The sequence below is a fragment of the Anthonomus grandis genome, chromosome 1, assembly GCF_022605725.1.
Source record: "Anthonomus grandis grandis chromosome 1, icAntGran1.3, whole genome shotgun sequence".
Lineage (NCBI taxonomy): Eukaryota > Metazoa > Arthropoda > Insecta > Coleoptera > Curculionidae > Anthonomus > Anthonomus grandis.
The window spans coordinates 35,015,113-35,038,496 of NC_065546.1; the positions used below are offsets into that span (position 1 = coordinate 35,015,113).

A 23,384-nucleotide genomic window follows, 5' to 3' on the forward strand; every position below is an offset into this window, starting at 1 on the left:
AGTGATTCTTAATGAAATTATGAATGGCAAGGTGGTTTTAAACAAATTAAAGTATCTACATGGCATAATTCTTTGAGGAATCTTATTTTTAGCAATAATACAACTAAACTTATGAAAAATTACTATATAGATACAGTTCTAGTGAAACATTACAGGAAACACGGAAATGCATAGTTTAAAATAACTTTCTGACCATACATACTAATAAGCAAGGTGGCATTAGCTTATAGGTAGAGTCAATGAACCTCTTCTAAATCTAATTAAGACTATAACATACTACTGATGCACTAAAATACAAAGAAATAAACCCACGCGAAACTGGGATCATCATCCCGAATTTCGTAAAACGGGCCTAAATTAATAAAATTCTATTTTGATAAATAAGATCATCAAAACAAATTACGTCACGACATACCTTACTGTGGGTTGGGCATCCCTTAACGTTACTCTGAACGAACACAAACTAAATTCCCAGTTGGTTTGCTGGATACCTTTAGCTTAGTTTTAATATGCTTTAAAGGAAATGGGAGAACTTAGTGCGATTTTTCGACAAAAACCTGAAAACTTTCCAAAAAAGATACCTTAGAAAGTATTTTTTTTATTTTACACGGAATGACATTGACAGACAAGACGGCTTGACAGTATTTACTATGCATGTGCCCAACTATCGATATCCAGCAACCAAAATCGAGAACGCAGCATATGTCGATTGCCACCGACCTATTTATAGTCCGCGCTTGCTGTAATTTAATCAATATAATATAGAATTAATAAGGAATTTTAATAATTTTTTGTCCAGATACTAACAATGAATACCTAAATCAAATCGTTTGTAAAGATTTGCAACTATCTAAAATCGGTCTATTTTTAATCAAAAAGAAAAAGTTTTATTCAAATAGTGTGTCGGTTATATAGCCGTTTATATTTGTTAACATCTAACAATTCAATATTTTTTACAAACAAACTTTCATTTGTAGAGATTTGGAACCATCTGCAATCGGTTTAAATATTTATAATTTATTACACAAAAAAGTTTTTTCTATCCTTTAGCAGTTTTGGGAGTTAGACCCTTTTTCATATCTTTAACATTTCACTTTTTAATTAATGTTCACAACGAAACCTTAGTTTGTAGAGGTTTGGGACTACCATAATTCGATGAAATATTTATTGTTAATATCTGGACAAAAAATTATTAAAATCCCTTGGGAATCTCAGGAGATACGGACATTAAATTGATTAAATAACATCAAGCGCGGACTATAAATAAGTTGCCGACATATGCTGCGTTCTCGATTTCGTTGCTGAGTATCGATCGGACGCTAGCTTCACACACATCATAAAATACATACAAAAATCTACTTTATATTGAACCGATTCCAAGCGATCTATCGGTAATTACCGTTCCTAAATGGTATTAACCAAACACGTCCAAGCGGTTATAGTTATAACCGCTTGAGATACGTGACGTCACCAATTAGCCCTTTATACGTCATCAATTTGGAACAGTAATTACCCACGTCCGGAGCTGTTTTCTAAACGTCAAATGTCAAAGATATTAAAATAAGTGCGGGAAAAAATAAAAACAAACAACAAATTATTTCCTTTTCAAAAATGACACATTTATTATGACTAATAAGTTTTCTTTTTTGATATTTATGTTTAAGAACTAATTACATATAATATTACTGGCGTCTGGGGTATTATTTAAAAACAAACAAAATGATGATAGTGCCAGCTGACAAATTACGAAGTTACTTCAACCAAACACGTCCAAGCGGACACGATTGGTTATGTTATAAAGGGACTGTTCAAGGTGAACCAAGGGCTTAACCGCGGTTAAAACCGATAGATCGCTTGGAATCGGTTTTGTATGCCATACCAAGACGTCAACAAATCAGCTGATAAGTTGCGTGGGTCGTCAACTGATTATGTGGTTTTTCCGGATACAATATGTTTAAATAGGAATCGTAAACCAAATTAAGTTAAAAGTGCAACACTAATTCAACCATGAAGCCGTGCTCTCTCTCTTATGTCATCTACATGCTGTTTTTCACAGTCCCTTTAATACAACTATCAAAAAACGCTTCAGTGGACATCCAAAATAGAAAAGTCTACCAAAAATACACTGGAGACCAAGGCCTCTACAGCCACAAAGATGATGTGGAGATCCTTACCGGGGAAAACTTTAAAAGTGCCATCATGGGCAGCAACAAAGCCTGGCTGGTAGAATTCTACAATAGTTGGTGTGGCTTTTGTCAAAAGTTTGCACCTTCTTGGAAGGACTTTGCTACCGACATCAAGGGATGGCAAGACAGTGTTATTGTTGCTGCCATGGACTGCAATAATGAGCAGAACTTTGCACTTTGCAGAGACTATGAGGTAAGTGTGTTTTGTAGTTTTCCAAATTTTAAGCCTTTTAACTCACTTTTTCTTAGGTTATGTCCTATCCCACTTTAAAATACTTCCATGAAAATTTCACTGAAGAGGCCAAAAATTATGGTGCCAATATAAATCGTGGTGTTACAGCCAAAGACCACAGACAAGACCTTGTTAATAAAGCTATTAGTGAGCAAAAAGTTGGAAGAGGTAAACAGTTTCCCAACTTGCTACCTTTTAATGGTAGCACATTAGATGGGCTACTTCATGAGAAACCTTCAGAGGCCCAGTATGTTATTTTAATAGTGCAAAGCCCTGAACAGTATGTCGGTGCAGAACTTGCCTTAGATTTTCAAAGGAGTAAAAAAGTTAATGTTCGATATGCATTCTCAAATAATACAGCACTGATATCAGCTTTGCCAAGCAATTTGTTTCCAATAATTTTTGCTATTGATGAAAAAGGTCATATTGATACTGTAACCACAAAATCAAATGATAGGGAAGGTATGAGGGCTGCTATAAGGCAGTATTTAGAAGTTAAGAATATTCCTTTGGTGCTGGACAAGGAAAAAAAATCTGAGGCAGATGTGTCTCGCAATGGAACTGACTTAAATGATTTGGCTAAGAGGGCAAAGCAAATGGGAGATGTGGTATTTCAAATGGATTTAGAAAGTGCATTAAGGTAATTTTTTTTTTATTGTTTGAATTTTTATATTAATCTTGCATGATTTTTATTGTTACTGATAAGTATATGAGGTAACTACTTATTGTTTTCATAATATATTGCATTATGTTGCTAAGGAATACAGTAAAAAAGTAAATTTGTGGAGAAATAAGAGGTTTTTGTTTTTATAGGAAGATACAGAACCACCTTTAAAACATTTATCTTAACTAGATGAACTTAGAACCATAAAATAAGTAAAATCAATTAGACACAAACTAAGCATAGAATGTCAAGCAAAAGCCTCATATAGTTTTATATTTTTTATAGTTTTACCTCCCCTGATCAAATGACTTCTACAGAATGAGGAAACTAATACATATTGAGAAATATTATGGGGTTCATCGATCTTTAACCAGTGTTCTGTAAATCATAAAAGTGAGGGCCATTTATTATGCTCTAAAAATATGACTGATTCATTAACTTTATTATGTAAGGATTGAACATTTAATACAAGACATGACATTATTAGATGAAGCCATGTGACTGGATATATAGGGCTTGGTTTCTCTACAAAAAATATTTCAGTAGTAACAGAGTCAACTGATGAAGTGAAAAGTACCTCATACCCTGCCTAATTCCCCACCAGATCCAGATCTGTATATTTTTTACCTCATTAAAAAATTACAGAGTGCCCTAATTTCAATTTTTATTTTCTAATAAATCAAGAAGGCACTGAAATAACAGAAGAAAAAATAGCTTTCAATCTTCTACTTCTTCTGAGGGCATACCAGATAAACTGAACACATTCTTCTGTGGTATAGCCCAGAACCCTCAAAATCACCTTCACCCCATGTCCCTTGGCCCTGTTAGTTTCTTGCCAAGTACCCTAGTTGAGAGCTCATTCTTTTTGTTTCCCATAGACTGATTGAACTAAAGAACACATTATCTCTAATAAAAAACAAAAATTCATCAGGAAAGGATAGGTTGTGATTGAGGATTTTTTTAAAAACCTTTTTAAAAGCCTGATGTTGCCTTCCAAATTTCAAAATATACTTTAATGTCATAATAAAATATGCATTGTTGTTAACAAAGCTTAGGAAATACAGTTACAATACAATAACTAAAATAAAATAAAATAAAGGTGCTACAAAAAATTGTTCAAGTTAGTATATACAACAAAAAATCAAGCTAAAAATAGAAATATTGGTTCAGGCAACTCAACCTGGATAACTGGTACATTTTTGTTTTGTTTAAAATTGCCAAAATGATTCCAATTTATAAAAGTGGAAGTCATAGTGATCCTACAAACTTTAGAACGAATTCCTTACTGTCAACAGTAAAACTGATTGAGAAACCTATTAATTCTTGTGTCTGTCCTTTTTAAAATACATTCTAAGCAGCACCCAGTTTGGATTTTAGATAAATTCGAATACAACTGATGCTATACACAACTTTCTTCACAACCACTATTGTCAATTAAACAACATACTATTTATTATATACTAAATTTAAATGTGTCATGGAGAGTACCTCAAGGATCAGTCTTGAGCCAAATACTTTTTGTCCTCTACATCTATGATCCTCCCACTCTTGATATATGAGTTTTATTTATTTTAAAGGTCATTTCATTTGCTGGCTTTATTTGCTAGACGTTTATACTTCAAAAGTTCAAAGAAGTAATAAAGGTTGATACTGTTGTCCATAAGGTGATAGAATCAAGCAAAAGGAATTACTATAGATGGTGAAGTGAAGTTGGAGGTGCACATAACTAATCTTGCCTGTAAATTTTCTTCTAGTTGGAGTGCTGTGAGTTTGATTTGGTTAATTTGAATTAACTGAATCATTGGTTGATGTAACCAAATCGCTCTTATCGAATCACATCTCCGACGTGGGATCTATTCTGGAGGCAATGGAAGCAAGTACCGCATTTAGTTGCAGTTTTTCATACAGAAGTGTGCTTTAAGATACATCTGTAAGACAAACCCTCGAGACTCATGCCGGCCTTTGTTTATTCAGCAAAATATTTTGGCCTGTCTTGAAAATTACAGTATCAAGTTAATAATAGAAAATCTCCAGCGTCATAATCGTCAGTAGAGCGATCTTTATCTACACATCATCATTGGTCATGAAATCTGTTTTTTTTTTTGAGGGTGTGAGGATTTCAACAAGCTTTCATGCACATTAAGGATCTACATTCCTTGATCAGGCATAGACAACATTCAGTTAAAGAGATTATTTCTCTCAAGTTTACTACAGCCTTTCGGAGTTTTGCAGTCGGTGACTCTTTCTAATGTATATATTTTTTAAATTTTGCTTATATAATAGATATAAGAAAGAAAAAGATGTGTATTTTGCCTCATTTAAGAATATATATAAATTTCTACAGAAATTTCCATATATTCTTAAATATATGTAATGTGTATTTCTAAATATTATTTATTGTAACTTTCTGTGTTCTGTGCTGTAAATAATTTTATTTATGGATTTTCTATTTACTGTATGAATGAATCATGTATTTTTTCTTTATTAAAAGCAATTTCTGTTCTAAAAATAAAGCATATTTTTACTGTTAGTAATAAAACTGCTTATCGGACTATCGTAAAATATTAGTGGTCTACCTACTTCTAAAATTTAAAATTAAATATTAAGAAATTAAATTTAAGTTCACTATTGGATAAAAACATATTAAAATTGTACTTAAAATTGGAAAAATGTAAACTTGCTTAAATGAGTGCTATGGTTGGAATCTTTGGTGTGACCCTCAAATTACGAGACAGTTTTACCACTAACCAAAACCCTTACACGTGTTTCGCTAACAAAGAGAGAGATTAAAACTAAACTAAAACTACTCACAAATCTCCTTTTATACTAATTATGTAACTAATAGAGTGGAAAAGGCAATGAAGCATGGCCAAACAAATCTTAAACATTAACTTTAGTTAGCTATTTATTCGGCTGCGTTGGAATGGCTTCTAAGGATCCTACGTTCTATATCTGGACAGAAGATCAGGCTGGACGAGGTTCAGAAGGATATTCTCAAGGTTTAGATACTCTAAACCTTGAGAATATTGAGGTATTAAGATTATTCTGCGACGGATGTGGGGGGCAGAATAAGCATTCGCACATCATTCATGCCCTTTACTATTGGCTGAAAGTTAAATCCCCCCCGGGACTTAAAGAAATATGGACGACATTTGAGGAGCAATCACACAAAAACCGATAAATCCATTTTTTGGCTAAAACGAGTTTACCATTGAATCTTATTACATTTGGTCCGATACATCGACTGGCCATATCAGATTCAACGAAAACCCGATATATCCTATTTAAAATCGGCACCAAAGGCAACCAAATTAAGCAAAACACGTTAAATCCATGAAAAAAAAAAATTTTACCCTGTTTCATGCAAAATACGATAAATCCATGTGCAGCATATTTTTATTTTTAAAAGGTAGTTTTCTATTCTTGGCTCGAATAATAAATATTATTCACGGGTTACATTAGGTTTCTTGTGAAGACTAGTTTAGCGGGGAGAACTTTTTTTTACCTAAGATCGGTTTGTTCGTCACATCGTCAGTATTTCAAGGAACGTTTTATATTATACTGATTTTGGTATCAGTATTGTCGCATAAGTTTAGTCTTCGTTGCTTGTTTAATAGGGCGGGCGTTTAATAAAGTATTTACTTGGGTGGTTGTTAAGTTCGGTAATTAGTTTTAGTAGTTTACTAGTTAAATTTAGCAGCTTCCTGAAAAAAATATGGGAGATGAGGAAAGGGAGATGGATCCTATTCCTATTCGTTGACAGGTATAGGAAGGTATAAAATTTTTTTAAATATTATTTAACACATGCATGTACATGTTTTGTTTTCTGTTATGCAATATAGGTAGCCTCATCAAGGTTGCAAAAACGCCGATAAAAAGAAGATTACAGAAATGCCAGAAGTACATAGATAAAGATCCGGAATTACTAAGGTTTAAAAGGCCATGCAATCATAATACGCCAAGTTTTAAGTGCAACAGTGTTAAGTTAATTGATATTAAATTAATTCGCAAAAATTTTTATGATATTCCGGACAAATCGGTGCAAGACGTTAAACTTTGTCATATGCTTGCTGTTCCTTGTGCAACAAGAAAGCGTCCTAAGAAAGATGTACCAAAAAATCGTCTGCTTAGTATTGCGTATTATTTAAAAACTAGAGAACAAAAAGCAGTCGGAGTGTGCCAAAAAATGTTTACATCGAGCCTAAGTGTTACAAAAGACCGAATTCACACTGTCGCAAAAGTTATACACCAGGGAGAAGTACCCAAGGAAAAACGCGGTGGTGATAAAGTGTCGCAAAAATCAGAAGAGAAGAAAACCAAAATAAGGGAATTTATCGCTAACCTAAAGGGGACCGAAAGTCATTACAACAGAAAGAAATCCCAAAGGATTTATTTATCATCCAATTGTAAGTATTGCAAAACTACATAAGATATACAACTCAAAACATGACGAAGTGTACCAATCAAGTTTATCCATGTTTGCTAGAATCTTCTCTAGAGAATTTAACATCGGATTTTCATCGCCTGCTGCAGATGTCTGTTCCCTTTGTGTATGCCTTAAACATAATATCAGAAAAGAAAAGGACTCTAAGAAAAAGTCCGACCTTATGATTGAACGCCGTATTCATAAATAAAGAGCAAATGATTTTTACCAATTGGCTAAAGAAAACTCAGAAAATTCTCTTAGCATTTGCTTCGATATGCAGCAGGTGCAACCTTTACCCCGGACCCCTATTTCGGAAGCCTTCTACTCACATCAAGTCTTACTAAACTATATAAGTGACTATAAGGGTTTGGACATTTTTCCCCGTTAAGAATGTTTTTTTGCTTTTGGAATATTACTAATCTTTCGTATGCATCTAATTTTATATTTTTATTAACAGGTTTAAGTATCTTAAAATAAAAGACAGGGATAAAGGTCCCTTATAGACAATTATATAGTTAACTTTGTGTTTAAGATTTCTTTGGCCATGCATCATTGCTTTTTCTGCTGTATTAATTACAATATAGTTCAAGCCACATTGGCCTGGTTTTTTCAATTTAAATCATAATTTAATTAAAAAAATACATTTTTGCAATCCTCCTTTTTTAGGTACTCTCTTAAACGTGAAATAGGAGTAAGAAAAGAAATAACCGGAGAACAACTAGAAGCACTTAAAAAGTACATAGAACTGTTATCAAGCTTTTTCCCACTAGGAGCCAGTGGAAAGCAGCTTTTTCAACAGATACAAACTGTTCTCTACTCTGGTAACGTAATAGATGGATGGAAGATCGCGATACTCGTCAAAGACGCCGAAAAACCTGAAAAGAATGTGTTTTCTACCCCACAACACTGGTTAGGTATGGCAAAAATTCATTTAAAAAAATAACTAATAATAATAATAATCAGACACTGATTTATGGGTATTAGTTACAAATTTACTGGCTTTCGGAATTTTTTATCTATTATAGAGCCCTGAGAAACCTAATTGAAAAAAATTCACAGATTTTGCAATATGCGCAAACATCGTAGGCGTATTGAAAACACCAGATACAAGTACGGTGGCTGTTATTTTTTATATTTTATATTATCTTGTGACGCCATTTGAAAGTGCTCAATAAACGAAACATAAAAGAATTAAGCCTTGTTTGAAAAGCAAATTGACATTTATTGATTTCTAGGGATTTTTATGGCATCAACATACTAAAATTTGATTGAAATCCATCAAAAATAAATAAAAACTGTCAGATACCTGTAATTTGACACACACCTGTAATTTTAAAGTGCTCATTTTTTTATATTCCCTATGGCACCAACATACTAAAATTTGGACGAAATCCGTCGAAAAATAAACAAAAACTGTCACCGACCTTTGCAGTCGACAAAACTGTTGACCCCGATCGTGTTACGTGTTTTGATCTTTCAACGCCTTATGGCTTATTTATTTCTTCTCTCGTTCTCTTATCTTATTTATGAGCATATCGAGTTCATATACGCGTTTGTTTATTTCGGGCCCCTATGTATGAAACCATAAGTATTTTCAACACTAAAAACTTTTAAAACTTAATAAGTATAAATTTTTCCTCGTTAATGTAGGCACAATAATCGCCAAAAAGTATGTCAGAAGCTATAATGTAGTTCCAGTACAAACTGACAGGTTCTTATGATCATTATTCATTCAGTTTGTTATTTATTATATTTTTGTAATTGCCATTAATTTTAACGGTTTATTTTTTGAAATTAGGGTGCCCCCTGAAAATTCCGCCCTTCGCCCCTTCCGCCTCTTTTTTACTACCCACTCTGGAAAAAATTGAGCAAAACTCATCATAGCTATGCGGGTGGTATAAAATACGGCTTTTATTTTTATTTCCAAAACTCTTGAACGAGGCGCCATTCCATATGGCTCTAAAATGCGCCACCAAAAATAACAATCTACGTATCCAAGCAATTTTGCGAACACGCCCCCATTTAAGTATTATCGAATTTATTCCACTTGGCTGATGTACCCTGTATTATTTCATATGGAGGAAAAGTGAAACTTTTTAATTATTTAAGTTTACCCAATTCTTTCATACACATATCTGGATATTTATCACGAACTTTTATTAATTCTCGATGAAGGGAACTAAAGCCACGCTCATTTTTATTCACATATTCGGCAACGTAAGCAGCACAGGAATATTCATCTAATATAAACTGAACATCCATATTTGACTGCAAAGCCTTCGAAATACATGGATTAAATGGACTGATCCAAATGTCTTCAATCCCACGTTTCATAAAAACCGAGGGTCGAAGAATGTCCAAATACTCATCAAATGACTCTAAATAAAATTTTTGAAGGAATTCCTCAAAACTTGTCAAAGAACCCACCTCTAAAGCTTCATGCATTTTTTCACATAACAAAACTTTTGAGTTATTTTTATTAACTGGCAATACCGGAATTAATACCCTAGTTTGATCCATTGGCCAAAATGGTGCCCCAAAACGGCATTTTTTTGTATTTTTTTTGTAGCATGTATGAGTATGAGCATGCGTTTGTAAATTCCTGGGGCTTGAAACTAAACATTCTTCGGCTGAGGCAATACTATCAATTAATGCAATAGTTTCCGGTAAATGTTCATTATTTAATAACTGTGCCTCGTGGGAAGGTGGAGCGTTTTCAAGCCATAATAACATATGACAGTGTGGACTACCTCTATGCTGAAATTCCACCCTACGAAAGTAATCTTTTAAATAATATTTTCCAAATGGGCCATCTCTCTTTTTTTTTAGAGCAATCATGATTGTATCTACTAATTTGTTAAAATATAGGCAACAAATAACAGGATCATTGTTCACTAATTCCGCTTTAGCACTATTAGACATAATATCAAAGATACTATCGTCAATGTTATCTTCATCGTCTAAATTTTGTTGAAATTTATAGGCGCATTTTAAGAGTGGCTTCCAATGTACCTCTGATGCACTAAGTGTTACAAATACAGTTGGCTTTCCGAGTTGACGCATCATACAAAATAAGTCCTTTTTCTTTGACTGCCAATATTGTATCGAATTAGGTATATTTTTTAAAAACGACTCATTCTTTTCCATGCTTTCTTTTACAAATTCTGGATCTAATAAATCTTCTCTTGTAATATTTTTTACCTCATGGTTATTATTGCGAAACAATACTTGAAATGTTTGAATAATTCTCAAACGCATGATTTTGGCTGCCATGTAAAGAATGTGATTAGGGGTAACACCACGTCTATCTCTTCTACGGATTTCACTAGTTGCCATCATATAAGGAGTTACATTAATTTTAAATTGTCTTTTATGTTCGTAATAGATAGCAGGAAATGATAATTCCTCTGCATCAGCGTCAAAAGATAATGCAAACGGTTTGTTTTCCTGACCTGGGGCTAAATGTAACACCATATCTTCCCCCCAAAAAATTGTTTGCTGTTGCATGTTTAATAATTGCTCAGTTGTTAAATTTTTTTCTTTACGCGACGAAACTACGTCCATCATGTCTTCTTGACTATTCCTTATCTCGAAATGCTGGTCGTAAAATATTTGATTTTCTTCTGCAAAATCATAACCTTCATGTATACCCAAGAATGTGTTATTAATTTTAATATCATATTTTCGGTATAATGGCGTATCTCGTAAATATAATAACCATCTACGCAGAATATCTTTTGAGACACATCCAGACAAATATGCCCCTTTTTGAAGAATATGACGCTTTATTAAAACTGTCACTGTATATTCATCGTCAACATTTCTGGGCAGGGAAGTTACCATATTATTTACACTGACAGGAACATTTATTATTTGACCCACCATTTTTTGACTACCAGCAAAATAGTGAATTTTACGAATTTGCAGAAAGGGTAAACGGGGTGAAATTAAACGCTCAGCAATGGGATTTAAGGGGGGTAAGTCAGACGGAATAGGAGGATAAACAAATCCATTAACAGTGGCCAGTTGAGGAATCGTTTTTTTACGGGATAAAGTGGAATAACAGTTACGACAACACTTATAAAATTTGCATTCATCCTCGATACTCGAATGCATTTTTGGGTAGCCAGCTTCATAAAGAAGGGGAAGAATATCCTTGGTTATGGAGCAAATATCATTAGTCCACCAAATTCGGTCACATATACGACAGAATTCGTTTAACTTATTACTATAAAATTTAGTGTTCATAAAATGCTCTAAATATAATGTTCTCTTTTCAAAAATTTTTGTATTTGTTGGATTTAAAGTAACTATTGAATTATTGAGATATCCTGAAAAGTTCAAAATATCTGAATCAAAAGACTCACAATTACCTGTTTTATTTGGTGCTTCCCTGGCTTCTTTCTTTTCTATGATGATACCCGATAAACTATTGGTAGAACCTTTTCCCCGTGATTGGATTTTCTGCTTTTCCTCAGATCATTGAACAGAAGAGACATCTTAGAAAACAGAAACACCATCAACTGTAGTATTGGGATTCGAAGAAATTATTTTATTCAACTTTTTTCGTTGCCTATATTCCCGACAACGTTTAGCGTTCAAGGCATGTTTGACATTGTCTTGCTTCTTATTATCAGGTTGACTTTTATTAAGTGCGGTAGCACCGCTAGTGCTTGGTAATGAAATATTAGTATTAATTACTTGTTTTTGGTAAGTCCCCCAGTCTTCTGCATCCAAAGAAAGTAAAACAGTTTTAATATGTTTTTTCTCAGTATTTGCATTTGACTGCACACAACATTCAGCATTTGACTGTAACTCGACAGCTTCCTTTTAATCTTCTATAAGAGTTATTTTTCTCTGCTTGAATGGTAAAACTTTTTCGTTTTCATTTTTTACAATATTAAGTTTCCGTTTCTTTAACGGCAATTGATGTGAATGGAGGGACATTCTGGAAGTAAAATAGTTTATAATTTATTTACATTAAAAACATTTAGTCAAAATCGTCGAAAAATAAACAATTTGACAGGTAACTTTAATTTTAAAGTGCCTTTATTTTATATTTCCATAAATAAAAAGTGTGCATTCGACAGGTACAGTCTTGCCCAAAATAAGTTTACTCATCAAATTTTTATGTGGTGGAACTTAGCTAGAGATTCAGAAACGAAAATCATGTTTTTACAGTCGCCCAGACAAGTTTTGGTTTTAAAGTTCGCCATTTTGGATCCGCCATTTTGTTTTTTGTAATTGTGACAGCACTAAATTGCATTGTCATCGGAAATATGAATGTGTTTCAAATTTCACGTAAATCGGACATCTGGAAGTTGGTCAAATTTGATTTCCAAGATTTGACCCAAACATACATAGTTACATACATACATACATACATACATACATACTTACATACATACATACATACATACATTATTATATCTACCTATACTTTTCAAGTGGTCAATTTTTATATTCCCCATGACACCAACATAGAAAGCTCAACTACTTCACTAAGGACTTACCTATTTTATTTTCAATTATTTTATAAAAGACCACCCTTGTTTGTAATCCTCGTATCAATAATTGACACACACACACTTTTATTTTCGAATACATAAGTTTTTTAGTAACACGTCTTGTCGAAAGGAACAAATAAAATAAAAGAATCCTGAATATAACACGCACCCTATTCGCTTCATGGCTTATAAATCGGATATCACATAATATTTCTCTCACCTACATACTTGATTTAAAACCCAAACCTCATTGCGGCCTTCGAACGACCTTGCTCTATTCCCTGATCAACGCCGACATGGCGTTGATGAGGCAGGTCATTGAACCCGGACTGTTACATTTCGTTTTGTAGCATGTCGTTTTTTCAAAGACGGGTCCCATATACGTGCGCCCAGAAGTATTTTCAATACTAAAATTGTCAAGGAACAAATAGTTATCTTTAATTAATTTACCCACAAACACCATTGTCTGATATACAATTTTTTGGTCACTAATTTACAAGAATAAAAAAATTATAATACTCCGACAGGTTGCAAAGGCAGTTCGCCCCAATACCGCGGGTACCCTTGCTCCCTATGGACATTGTTCCACTATCTGACGGTAAACGTGGCAAAATCGGACGACAACACCCGGGGAGATAACCCCCGCTTAGTTTTGGAAACGATGCACGGGTACATTAAAAATTTCTTCGGATGTGCGGACTGTACTCAGCATTTTGGCGAGATGGCGAAGCGCAGGGAAATTTTCAAAAAAGCCCAGACGTTTGACGAGGCGATTTTGTGGCTGTGGGAGGCGCACAACGAGGTCAATAACCGTTTAAGTAAAGACGTTACTGAGGACCCCGAGTTTCCCAAGAGACAATTTCCCGCCAAGGAGAATTGCCCTAAATGTTATAAGGAGAACGGGGATTGGGATAAAAACGAAGTGAGTCATATATTTTATTTATACGGGCAGGAAATACGAGTCCTGTCTCAGTGAAGTTGGCCCCCACGCCTCGAAACCTGATATTTCTAAAATGTATGTGCTATTTTTAAAGCATTTTTATTTGTAAACTGTCTTCTTTACAAAATTTTTTGTGTTTTGCAAAGTACGTGATGGAGCCAATTAAATGGCTTTAATTAATAGGCTTTGTAAAACAAATGGTAATATTTTCCGTTGCTAAGAAGCCGATTTTGACGTTTAAATCAACTTTCAAGGTATTGGCGTTAATAATAATTAAAACTGGCTCGTGGTAACGCTGCTTCTTCTTTTTTTATTTGCCCAATATATACATATACAAATTATACACAAACAATATTGTCCCCTTAATACTACAACTAGGTAACTCAAAAATTGTAAATTTTCAGGGGAGCAGTTTAAAGTTTTTAAAAATTAAAAATGTTGTATAATAGCGAATTGAATTTCTTTTTAATTATACCGCATGGACATTGAATAAATATATATACTTAATATTTTTAGAGATTGTCAGCTTTTTTTTCTTATTCTTATCTTACTTATCTAATTCTTATGGTATTAAAAAATGAGATATCTAGTTTTAACAATAAAAAATCAAAAAGAAAAAAGCAAATATCTAGTTGTTGACTGAGCAGTAAGAACAAGTTTTAATATCAAAAATACTTTTATTAATACTTATATTTCTGTCAAATGTAAAAAAAACCCAAATACTTAACTCATGATTACTTAAATACTATACTTCGTCACTCACTGTCACTTAAATCTGATTCAGGTACAACTTCTTTTGTTGCTTAAATGGAAGGTTTTCAAAAAAAGGTTTATTTTTAATGGGAATTGCGGGAGGTTTAGTGTTAAATAATGACAAAAGATCAATGTATTTTTCCTTAGTTATAGGTATTCTGCTTTTATACAAAGACTTGGGCATTTTTCTATTAATTTGAGATGGTTTTGTTTTCCTTTTGCAGTTTAAACTCCTAAATTCATCATCGAATTTTTCTTTAAATTTCAATTTAAAAGGTTCTGATTTAGATAAGCGCATACAACACATTTTCTGCCAGGCAACTTGCTTTCCACTTTCGTCCTTGGTTCTGAAAATTAAAACTTTATCTGCATGATTTTTCCAGTTAAATATTTGTTCGTGTGTAACATCATGAACGATGTAAGATTTATCACCCTTTCTTCGGGAACATCTATTGTTTTCCAGTCTTGTGGTAAATAAGTTTTGCTTACTCTTTTAAATTCTGTTGAAATGGCAGAGTGTATAGAATCGCATTCCATTTCACTATGTCCCGACACTAAGAAGTTGAGTTCAATCGTTTCTAAATGTGCAATATTTTGAACGGCTGTTAAGCACATGCCAGATACAAATTTGTTTAAATTTTGTCCACCACATCTGTCACTAAAATACTGAACCTGATTTGTAGTTTCTGGCAAAGATTCAAAATATTTATATAAACAGGTCGCAATCTTACAGCTACCTCGTTTGCCTTCAACTTCTGTCCACATAAAGCAATCACCTTGTTTGGAAAAATATTACAAAAACTGGAGGAACATACTTAATAATGTCACACTCGACATTTACTGCAAACATAGGTTTCTCGAAAAATATCTCTAAGGGTTAGCGAATAAGTCAAGTTAGCCAGGCGCACAACTAGGTAACTTATATTAAACACTTGTTGCCCTACAAATTTTTATAATCGCAGGTGCACAATTAGATAATTCAAGGTAGCTACTTTAAGCAGCAGGTATTTTTTTTAACTGTGCACATAACTAGTTTTTGTGACTGGATTCCCGTAAATTGGATTGGAGTTGAACTTACCTAGTTGTAGCATTAAAAAAGGTGTAAAAGGTTATAAAGGAAAAAGTAGATAACTCAAAATCGTGAAATTTCGAGTTAGCTAGTTGTAGTATTAAGGGGACGATATACAGTAGAGTCTCGATAACGTGAACAGCCTAATTGGTATTTAGCCTATTCTAAAACGTGAACGCCAAAAATATCTCGCCTCTATAACGTGAACAAAAAAATATTTATATCGTTTTACCGTTTTACCCGTAGGCATTAAGCGACATTTCCTATGTTCCCTTTGTCGGCAAGTTTAGTACTAACTTAGTGCTTTTGCATATTGCATGTTTGGAAGAGATATGAAATTTGCGTCTTATTCAGTGTTTGTTCGCCGATCAATACGAAACAAGCACGATGTCTACTAAGAAAGTAAATTATTTAACCCTGGAAAAAAAAGCCCAACTCTTGTCCGATGTTAGTAGAGGTTGCGGAGTTACTTTTTTAGCAAAAAAGTATGGAATAACCAAATCCACGGTGTGTGCAATTAAGAAGAAAAAAGACCAAATTACTTCAACAGTTGCCTTGACTTTTTCTGGACCAGGTAAACGAAAATCTCTTAGACCTTCTGAATATCCATTAATGGAAAAAGGCTTTGTATAAGTGGTTTTTGCGACAACGAGAGGGGAATGCACCAATAAGTGATTTAATTTTAAAAGAGAAAGCCAAATATTTTCACGAAAAACTGTACGACAAAAATTCCACTTTTTCTGCGAGCTCGGGGTGGTTGCAAAAGTTCAAGAAAAGATTTGGCATACGCTTCCTAACAATAACTGGTGAAAAACTATCTTCTCAGCCCGAGCTGGTTTCACCATTCTTACGTAAACTTGAAGAAAAAATCAAGGACTTAAACTTAGACTATAACCAAGTGTACAACGCCGATGAAACCGGCTTGTACTGGAAGCTTTTACCCGGAAAGACTTACGTATCCAGTGAAGAAAAAACTGCCCCTGGAAGAAAAACAGCCAAAGAAAGAATAACGTTTCTAGCATGTACAAATGCGACTGGACTACATAAATTGACTCCTTTGGTAATAGGGAAAGCTAAAAAACCACAAAGTTTTAAGAACTCTTACATTCCTGTACACTACAAAAACTCACAATCTGCATGGATGACAGCCGGAATTTTTAAGGAATGGTTCAAAGAAATTTTTGTTCCTGAGGTAAATTTCCTGCCATAGCTATACATTTGAAAATTAAAAGTTTGTTTTAATTTTAGGTGAGAAAGTTTCTTAAGAAATAAGGTCTTCCAGAGAAAGCACTTCTTTTATTGGATAATGCCCTCAGTCATCCCCCAGTAGAGGAACTTTTATCTGATGATAATGGGACTAATTCAAGTTATGTATATGCCTCCCAATGTGACATCCTTAATTCAACCTATGGACCAAAACGTTATTAGGTTGACTAAACTGCATTTTCGCTCCATGTTTTTGGCAATGGTTGTAGCTAATAAATCTAAGAACATGAATGTCATTATCAAACAATACAACCTCAGGGATGCTATTTTAAACTTATCACGAGCATGGAATAAATTAGAACCAGCAACCATTAAAAAGTGTTGGAAAAATATTTTCGAAAGCCAAAGCAATGATGATCGTGAACACTTGGCAACTCTTCGTCAAGAATTGCTAAGCCTGAATAGCATTGTAGAGACTAACCTTAGAAGAAATTGATCCAGGGCAAGACTTCGAACGTGGAGATATCGAAGAATGGAATAAAGATGACTTCGTTGAACATGATGAGAATTGTACTGCAGTGTCTAATGATTCAGAAACCGAACAGGATCAAGATCCAGAGGTTTCTCAGGCTATGGATAAAGTCACTCACGTTGAGGCAGTTCGTATATTTAACAGAGGTCTAGAAAGGGCGGAGCAAAACAATGCCGACTTCGAGGATATTCAGTCTTTACACAAATTACGTGAATGTGCAACTATTCTTTCAAACAAACAACGTATCCGTCAAACAAAGTTAGATAACTTTTTTCTAAAAACAACGGATTAAATATAAATAATGTACATTGTAGTTACTTCCATACATATACTTACCTATATAATAAATATTTTTTTCTTTATACCATGTATAAACATATACATATACATTTTCAACTATGTATTACTAACTGTATAACATGTTTTTGTTTGATTTTCCAATAAAATATATATTCAAAGTACATATACGTGTTAGTTTATCATGCGATTAACTTTATCCAGTAACATGAACTTCTCGAAAACATGAACACAGTCATCCCTAATTAGTTCACGTTATCGAGACTCTACTGTATACTATATAACTGGAAAATAAAAAAGACTACAGCACGACCATAGTGGCCGATAACAAAATCATGTGTATTTGTGCGCGGTACCCCTGTGTAACCTAAATTATACATAATAAGTCAATAATGTTTCTAATCGAATAGCAAATGGCAAAGAGAGAGATACACATCTCGTGAGAGTGCAATCAACAATCCTTAAGCCGTGTTACTTACTATGCAGCTTTTAATATTAGGCCAAATTTAAACTGCCAATATTTTGGAAACTATCAATTTTTGGACTAGATAACCCTATACAAAGTTAACCTTATTTTTAATTATCTTTATGAATTTAAAAAAAAATTTTCATTTAAAAAAAATTGATTTTAAATGATTTTTTCATTTTAATTTACTCTCACGAGATGTGTGATTTCTGAAAAGCTGAAATGCGATGTTGAGGTATTTTGTATTTATTAACAAATCTTGTATGATGCTGGTGTAAAAATCGATTAAATAACGCTGGTAAAAAAAGTAGGTAAAGGTATGAGGGTTGTCCAGTTTTTAAGATTCTATGTAAAAAAGTGTAAAAATTAAGTTTTCTATGGTAACTCATATTAATGATATTTTTATTATTTAAATGAGGTGTAATATGTTCTCTAAATGGAATATTGTGAGAAAAACGCATTCAGAACCATAAACCACATTACTGTAGTCGAATAGCGATAATATTAAACTATCACATAATTGATACTTTATTTTGAATAGTAACCATTTTTTCAAATAATTAAGTTTTTTCAATATTATATAAGCAATTTTTCATTTATTATGAATGTGTTTGTTGTTTGTTAGCGAATCATCAAAAAGTATACCCACATTTTTCTGAAACTGATGCCAAAGGCAAATATATTTATAAAACAAATAATTTCATAATTCTCTCAATCTGATTTTTAGCAATAAAAAATAGCGTGCAGGATTTAGAGGAATTTAGTTTTAAATTATGATCAGCAGAGAATTTTTTAAAACTATTTCAGTCTGTGTTAAATTTGTCAATATTTTCATTTATATAATCTAAAGAAAATGAAGTGTATATTTAAGAATCATCAGCATATTGTTGGATTTTCGAGTTCTCAATGGAATTGCTCATATCTGCAACTTATAAGGAAAACAACAGAGGGCAAGAGCATTGAGGCACATCTGTGGCTATTGGTACAAATTCAGATCGAATGCTTTGAAAATCTCACAATTTCCACACAAAAGGATCTTTCTATCACAATAAGAAAAGTGATGATTCATTTGCATTTAAAAGGTCAAAATGCTTTCAAAATCGCTGACAGTAATAACAAATCGAGGGATACAGTTCGAAATATTATTAAATTGTACAAAACAACGGGATCTACTCAAACACCCAGAATTGGAAGCCGACCGCGTTATTCCAACAATAACTTAAAGCCTTAAAACAGATTATCAACGGAAATCGATGTGCTAATTATAATAAATTGAAAATGTTGTGGAATCAGGCAACCACAAAAGAGTTTTCAAGAGCAACTTGTCACATATCTGCCCTAAAACTGGTATTTAAAACTTACAAGGTGGGCTTAAATAATTTTTTTTATTATTTGTTTTTAATTCAGGACTTTTAGGCAAAAGAGAAACCCTTACTGACAAAGATTCAGAAGAAAAACAGACTAGCATGGACCAAATGATGCAAATGATGGTCTTCGAACCAATGGAACTTTATTATTTGGAGTGATAAAGCCAGATTTAAAGTATGCGTTGGTGATAGTAGGAGACGCGTCATAAGAACTAAAGAAGAAATGTTTCAGAATGACTGTTTAAAAAAAAAAAGTAAAGTTGCCTGCTTCTGTTATGATTTGGGAATCTATGTCTGCCAGTGGAGCAGGAAACTTACACTTTGTGGACGGTATTATGAATGCTGAGGAGTACATTAATGTGCTTCAGAATAACTTAATACCTTCCAACAAGGTGGTGCCGCTTGCCATAGAGTTAGTAAAAGATTGGATATTAGAAAACAAATTTTTAAAATGGACGTCGAATAGTTCAGATCCATCGTCGATTGAAACCTTGTGGCATATCATGAAGGAAAAGATCAGATTGAATTCCGCAAGAACCGTTCCAGAATTGTGAACTCGTCTCCAAGAAATTTGGAACAGTTTTACACCAGATGACTGTCAAACATTAGTTGACACTATGTCAAGACGAATCAAAGCAGTAATCAGTCGAAGAGGATATGTAACGCAGTGGTGACTTGCTGCTATTTGGTTTCGTTAATTTTTATTAATCGGTAGTTTTTTTGAATTTATATTTATGAAAAGATATTTTTTTCTGTACCTGTATTTACTCTCACGAGATGTGTACCAATATCTAATGTTATCAGAAACACATTTTAGTTTTTAATGCGTTTCCGCTAATATGACAAATTTCATAAAAAAACTTAGTTTTGATCAGTTGGGCTAATTTCACTGAGAAAGGGCTCGTATATCTGTAAAATTTTAGGTTATGAACGGACTTTGAAGATTTTTTTTTAATAAATAACTAACCTTTTCTAGTTTTGAAGGTGGTATGCATTGGTACAGTACTAATAAGTAAATCTTCGAACTTGCAATCCCTTTATTTTTAATTTTCCTTTTTCCTAACTTCCAATGGTCTTTTTGTCTTGCCAATGTATAAGTCGCCGCATTAACATGGTATTTGATATATACACTTCTTGGAGTCAACTAGGCTTTGTGGTAGGGTTTTCAACACTAAACCTCGTATGGTTGTATTCGACATACAAGGCAGTTTTTCACGTCCTAGCGATTCTCCTGATGTACGGGATCGTTAAAAGTTCTGAGGATTCCTCTGTCCCTTGTGCTTCTTTTTTTGTATACATATTTCGGATGCACTTCGGACCAAACTCACTCCACACCACAGCAACCCATCACACTTCTATGAACTTCCCAAAATACATAAGGAACAGATGCCGTTACGACCTATTACCAGCTCCAGGGATTCGTCCATATCTGAAAAGTTTTTGTTGAACATCATTAGACTACTGCAAGGGAACACAAAATAAACCCACTTCGTCGAACTACTTCAGGACTCTCACGAGATGTGTATGTGACAGCTTAGTGATGCTGAAAGTCTGTATAAGAATTTGCCCATCGAGAAATCCTTGAACATCATTAAGGAAAGGCTCAGGAAGGACACGACCCTTGCTGAACGCACTGAACTACCACTGCAGAGAAAGATGGGGCTTTTGGAAGTTGTCTTCGTAATTCTTACTTTCAAGTCAAAGATAGGTTTTACGCCCAGGACGAAGCCCAGATGAAGGACTCGCAATGGGATTCCCACTAACTCCATCAGTTGTACACACATTTACATGGAGTTGAACTATAAGAACAGCACATTCTAAACCCAATATGTATGTGTCTTCGATACATCGATGACACATTCATAATTTGGAACAGAAGCGACGCGGAGCTAACAGACTTTCTGGAGCATCTCGACAACTTTAGCATTAAGTTTACCAGGGGGTTGGAACTCAAGAGTCAACCCCTACTCTTTTTAGGCGTTCTTGTGAGAAACGATAACAGCGCCTTAAGACTTCAGTCTACCGCATATAATTCAAATCATCCGAGGTCAACGAATATATAAGTCACTATGTAAAAGGGCAACCACAATTTGCAAACAGTGACGACCTTAAGATGGAGATAGAAAATATTAAGGACCTTCAACAAAATGGATACCCACTAAAGTTGATCAAACAACAGTCAAGGAAGCAGCGGTAACATAAATAAAAGAAACCATAAGAGCCAGAAGAATCCTCCGGATTTTCCACGATCCCGTACATCAGGGGCACCTTCAGAGAAAATTAGGAAAACCGCTAGGAAGTTCAACGTGAAAAACTGCATTATGTCGAATACAACTATATGAGGTTTAGTGTCGAAAATCAAATCAGAAAAGCCTAGTAGACTCCAAGAACTGTATATATCAGATACCTTTATGAATACTGGGACTATGTTAATACATACATTGGCAAGACAAAAAGACTTTAAAAAGTTAGGAAAAAGGAGCACCAAAAGTGGACCCGAACAGGGGAAGTTTCCAGATCAGAAATTGCAGAACACACTTGGTCCAAAGGCCACAACATACATTGGGCAGAAGCAAAAATTCTATGTAAGGAACAATACTGGAATAAAAGAATATTCTTGAAGCAGCGTACATCGCGCAAAATCAAGGAATCTTCAGCCAGTCCAGTGTCGAAATTTCCAACATCTGGAGATCTCTCCTGTCAGGACCCTGCGCGATCTAATGCATTTCACGCAACCAAAAGTTGCATATGACTACGCGAACCAACCGAAATACCGTGTCACATTTAATAACAAAGGCAAGTGCGAAGATTTTACTTATTACTAATGTTTTTTTTCTAGGTGCTGATTATCTAAAACACATGTACAGCAGCATAAACGTGAAATACCTGGGAGCCGACACCAAACTGCTTTATCAGGCTCTCCACGGCAGTGAGAACGCCAGCCCCCCCCACGGTGGGTTTTTAGGTTTAGACGCTAGCATTTACGTATTGTTGTACTTGGCCATTTTTCTTCTCATTTTCATAATAATTAATATGTTTTTAAAGAGGGGCTACCGACGCAAGATGTACAAATACAAGCACGATCTACTGGGAAGGTTTGACCGATGAGATGATATATAAAGGTTCCGCTCTAGCCTCCACGGGCGCGACAAAAGATAAGGCTTTAACGTTAAACGTGGCCCTTGTGATTTTTTGTTTGCTTGTGTTAACCGGCCGTGCATGATTATGATGTAGTAACATGAGGAGTTTTGAGGTTGGGCTTTTTTTGTAGATTTATGCTAAAGGGTGTACCAAAGTGTTAAGGATACAAGGAAATAAAAATAATTAAATTCGACCTTTTCAATATTGGTTAATTAAAATCTTAGTTGTGTGTGAAATTGGCTGGGTCAAGGACTTTTCTTTGTCCATTTTGATTATATTAAGTTAATAAACACATTAACGCATTCGAGCATAATGCGTCACATATATGTCCCGATGCTAAAGTGCCACTAATCTTCTTAAGTGGATCCTGTATGTACGAGTCAAAGATGTTAGCTTTATTTTCTAACGGTAATTCACAGATTTTGTCAACCAAAATCAATATTTGTTCTGTAGATATTGATCTTTTTCGAACCACTTTAGCCTCTTGCCTATCAAGACAATAACATTTTTCGTAAAATCTACCAAAAGTAGAAGTTGGGGAGGTGGTGTACTTCTCTATAAATGATCATTTACTACATCTGTAACAAGAATTTTGTAA

The 23,384-nt window shown here is 34.0% G+C and overlaps 2 protein-coding genes and 1 long non-coding RNA gene across 4 annotated transcripts in view; 2 read left to right on the plus strand and 1 right to left on the minus strand.

Moving 5' to 3' along the window:
- LOC126747874 (uncharacterized) overlaps positions 1 to 626 on the minus strand; it is a 35,134-nt gene extending 34,508 nt beyond the window's left edge. For both annotated transcript variants that reach the window (XM_050456948.1, XM_050456833.1), the window contains exon 1: positions 416 to 626. The gene's annotated coding sequence lies outside the window, so the exon portion shown is untranslated. The remainder of the gene's footprint in view (positions 1 to 415) is intronic.
- Positions 627 to 1,880: 1,254 nt separating this feature from the next.
- Positions 1,881 to 22,979, plus strand: LOC126744843 (sulfhydryl oxidase 2). The gene is made up of 5 exons (XM_050452406.1): positions 1,881 to 2,379; positions 2,436 to 3,058; positions 8,175 to 8,422; positions 13,543 to 13,941; positions 22,485 to 22,979. The coding sequence occupies exons 1-5, from the start codon at positions 2,008 to 2,010 to the stop codon at positions 22,751 to 22,753; spliced, it is 1,911 nt and encodes a 636-aa protein (XP_050308363.1). The 5' UTR covers positions 1,881 to 2,007; the 3' UTR covers positions 22,754 to 22,979.
- On the plus strand, positions 15,440 to 17,978 carry LOC126744853 (uncharacterized). The gene is made up of 2 exons (XR_007663327.1): positions 15,440 to 16,969; positions 17,026 to 17,978. It is a non-coding gene; the product is annotated as an uncharacterized LOC126744853 (long non-coding RNA).
- Positions 22,980 to 23,384: the final 405 nt, after the last annotated feature.

Bases quoted from the DNA above. Each gene is read 5' to 3' on its own strand.
- LOC126744843 (XM_050452406.1), top strand. From the start codon at position 2,008: ATGAAGCCGTGCTCTCTCTCTTATGTCATCTACATGCTGTTTTTCACA. The intron at 2,380-2,435 runs GTAAGTGTGTTT...ACTTTTTCTTAG, and splicing joins CACTTTGCAGAGACTATGAG to GTTATGTCCTATCCCACTTT. The intron at 3,059-8,174 runs GTAATTTTTTTT...CTCCTTTTTTAG, and splicing joins GATTTAGAAAGTGCATTAAG to GTACTCTCTTAAACGTGAAA.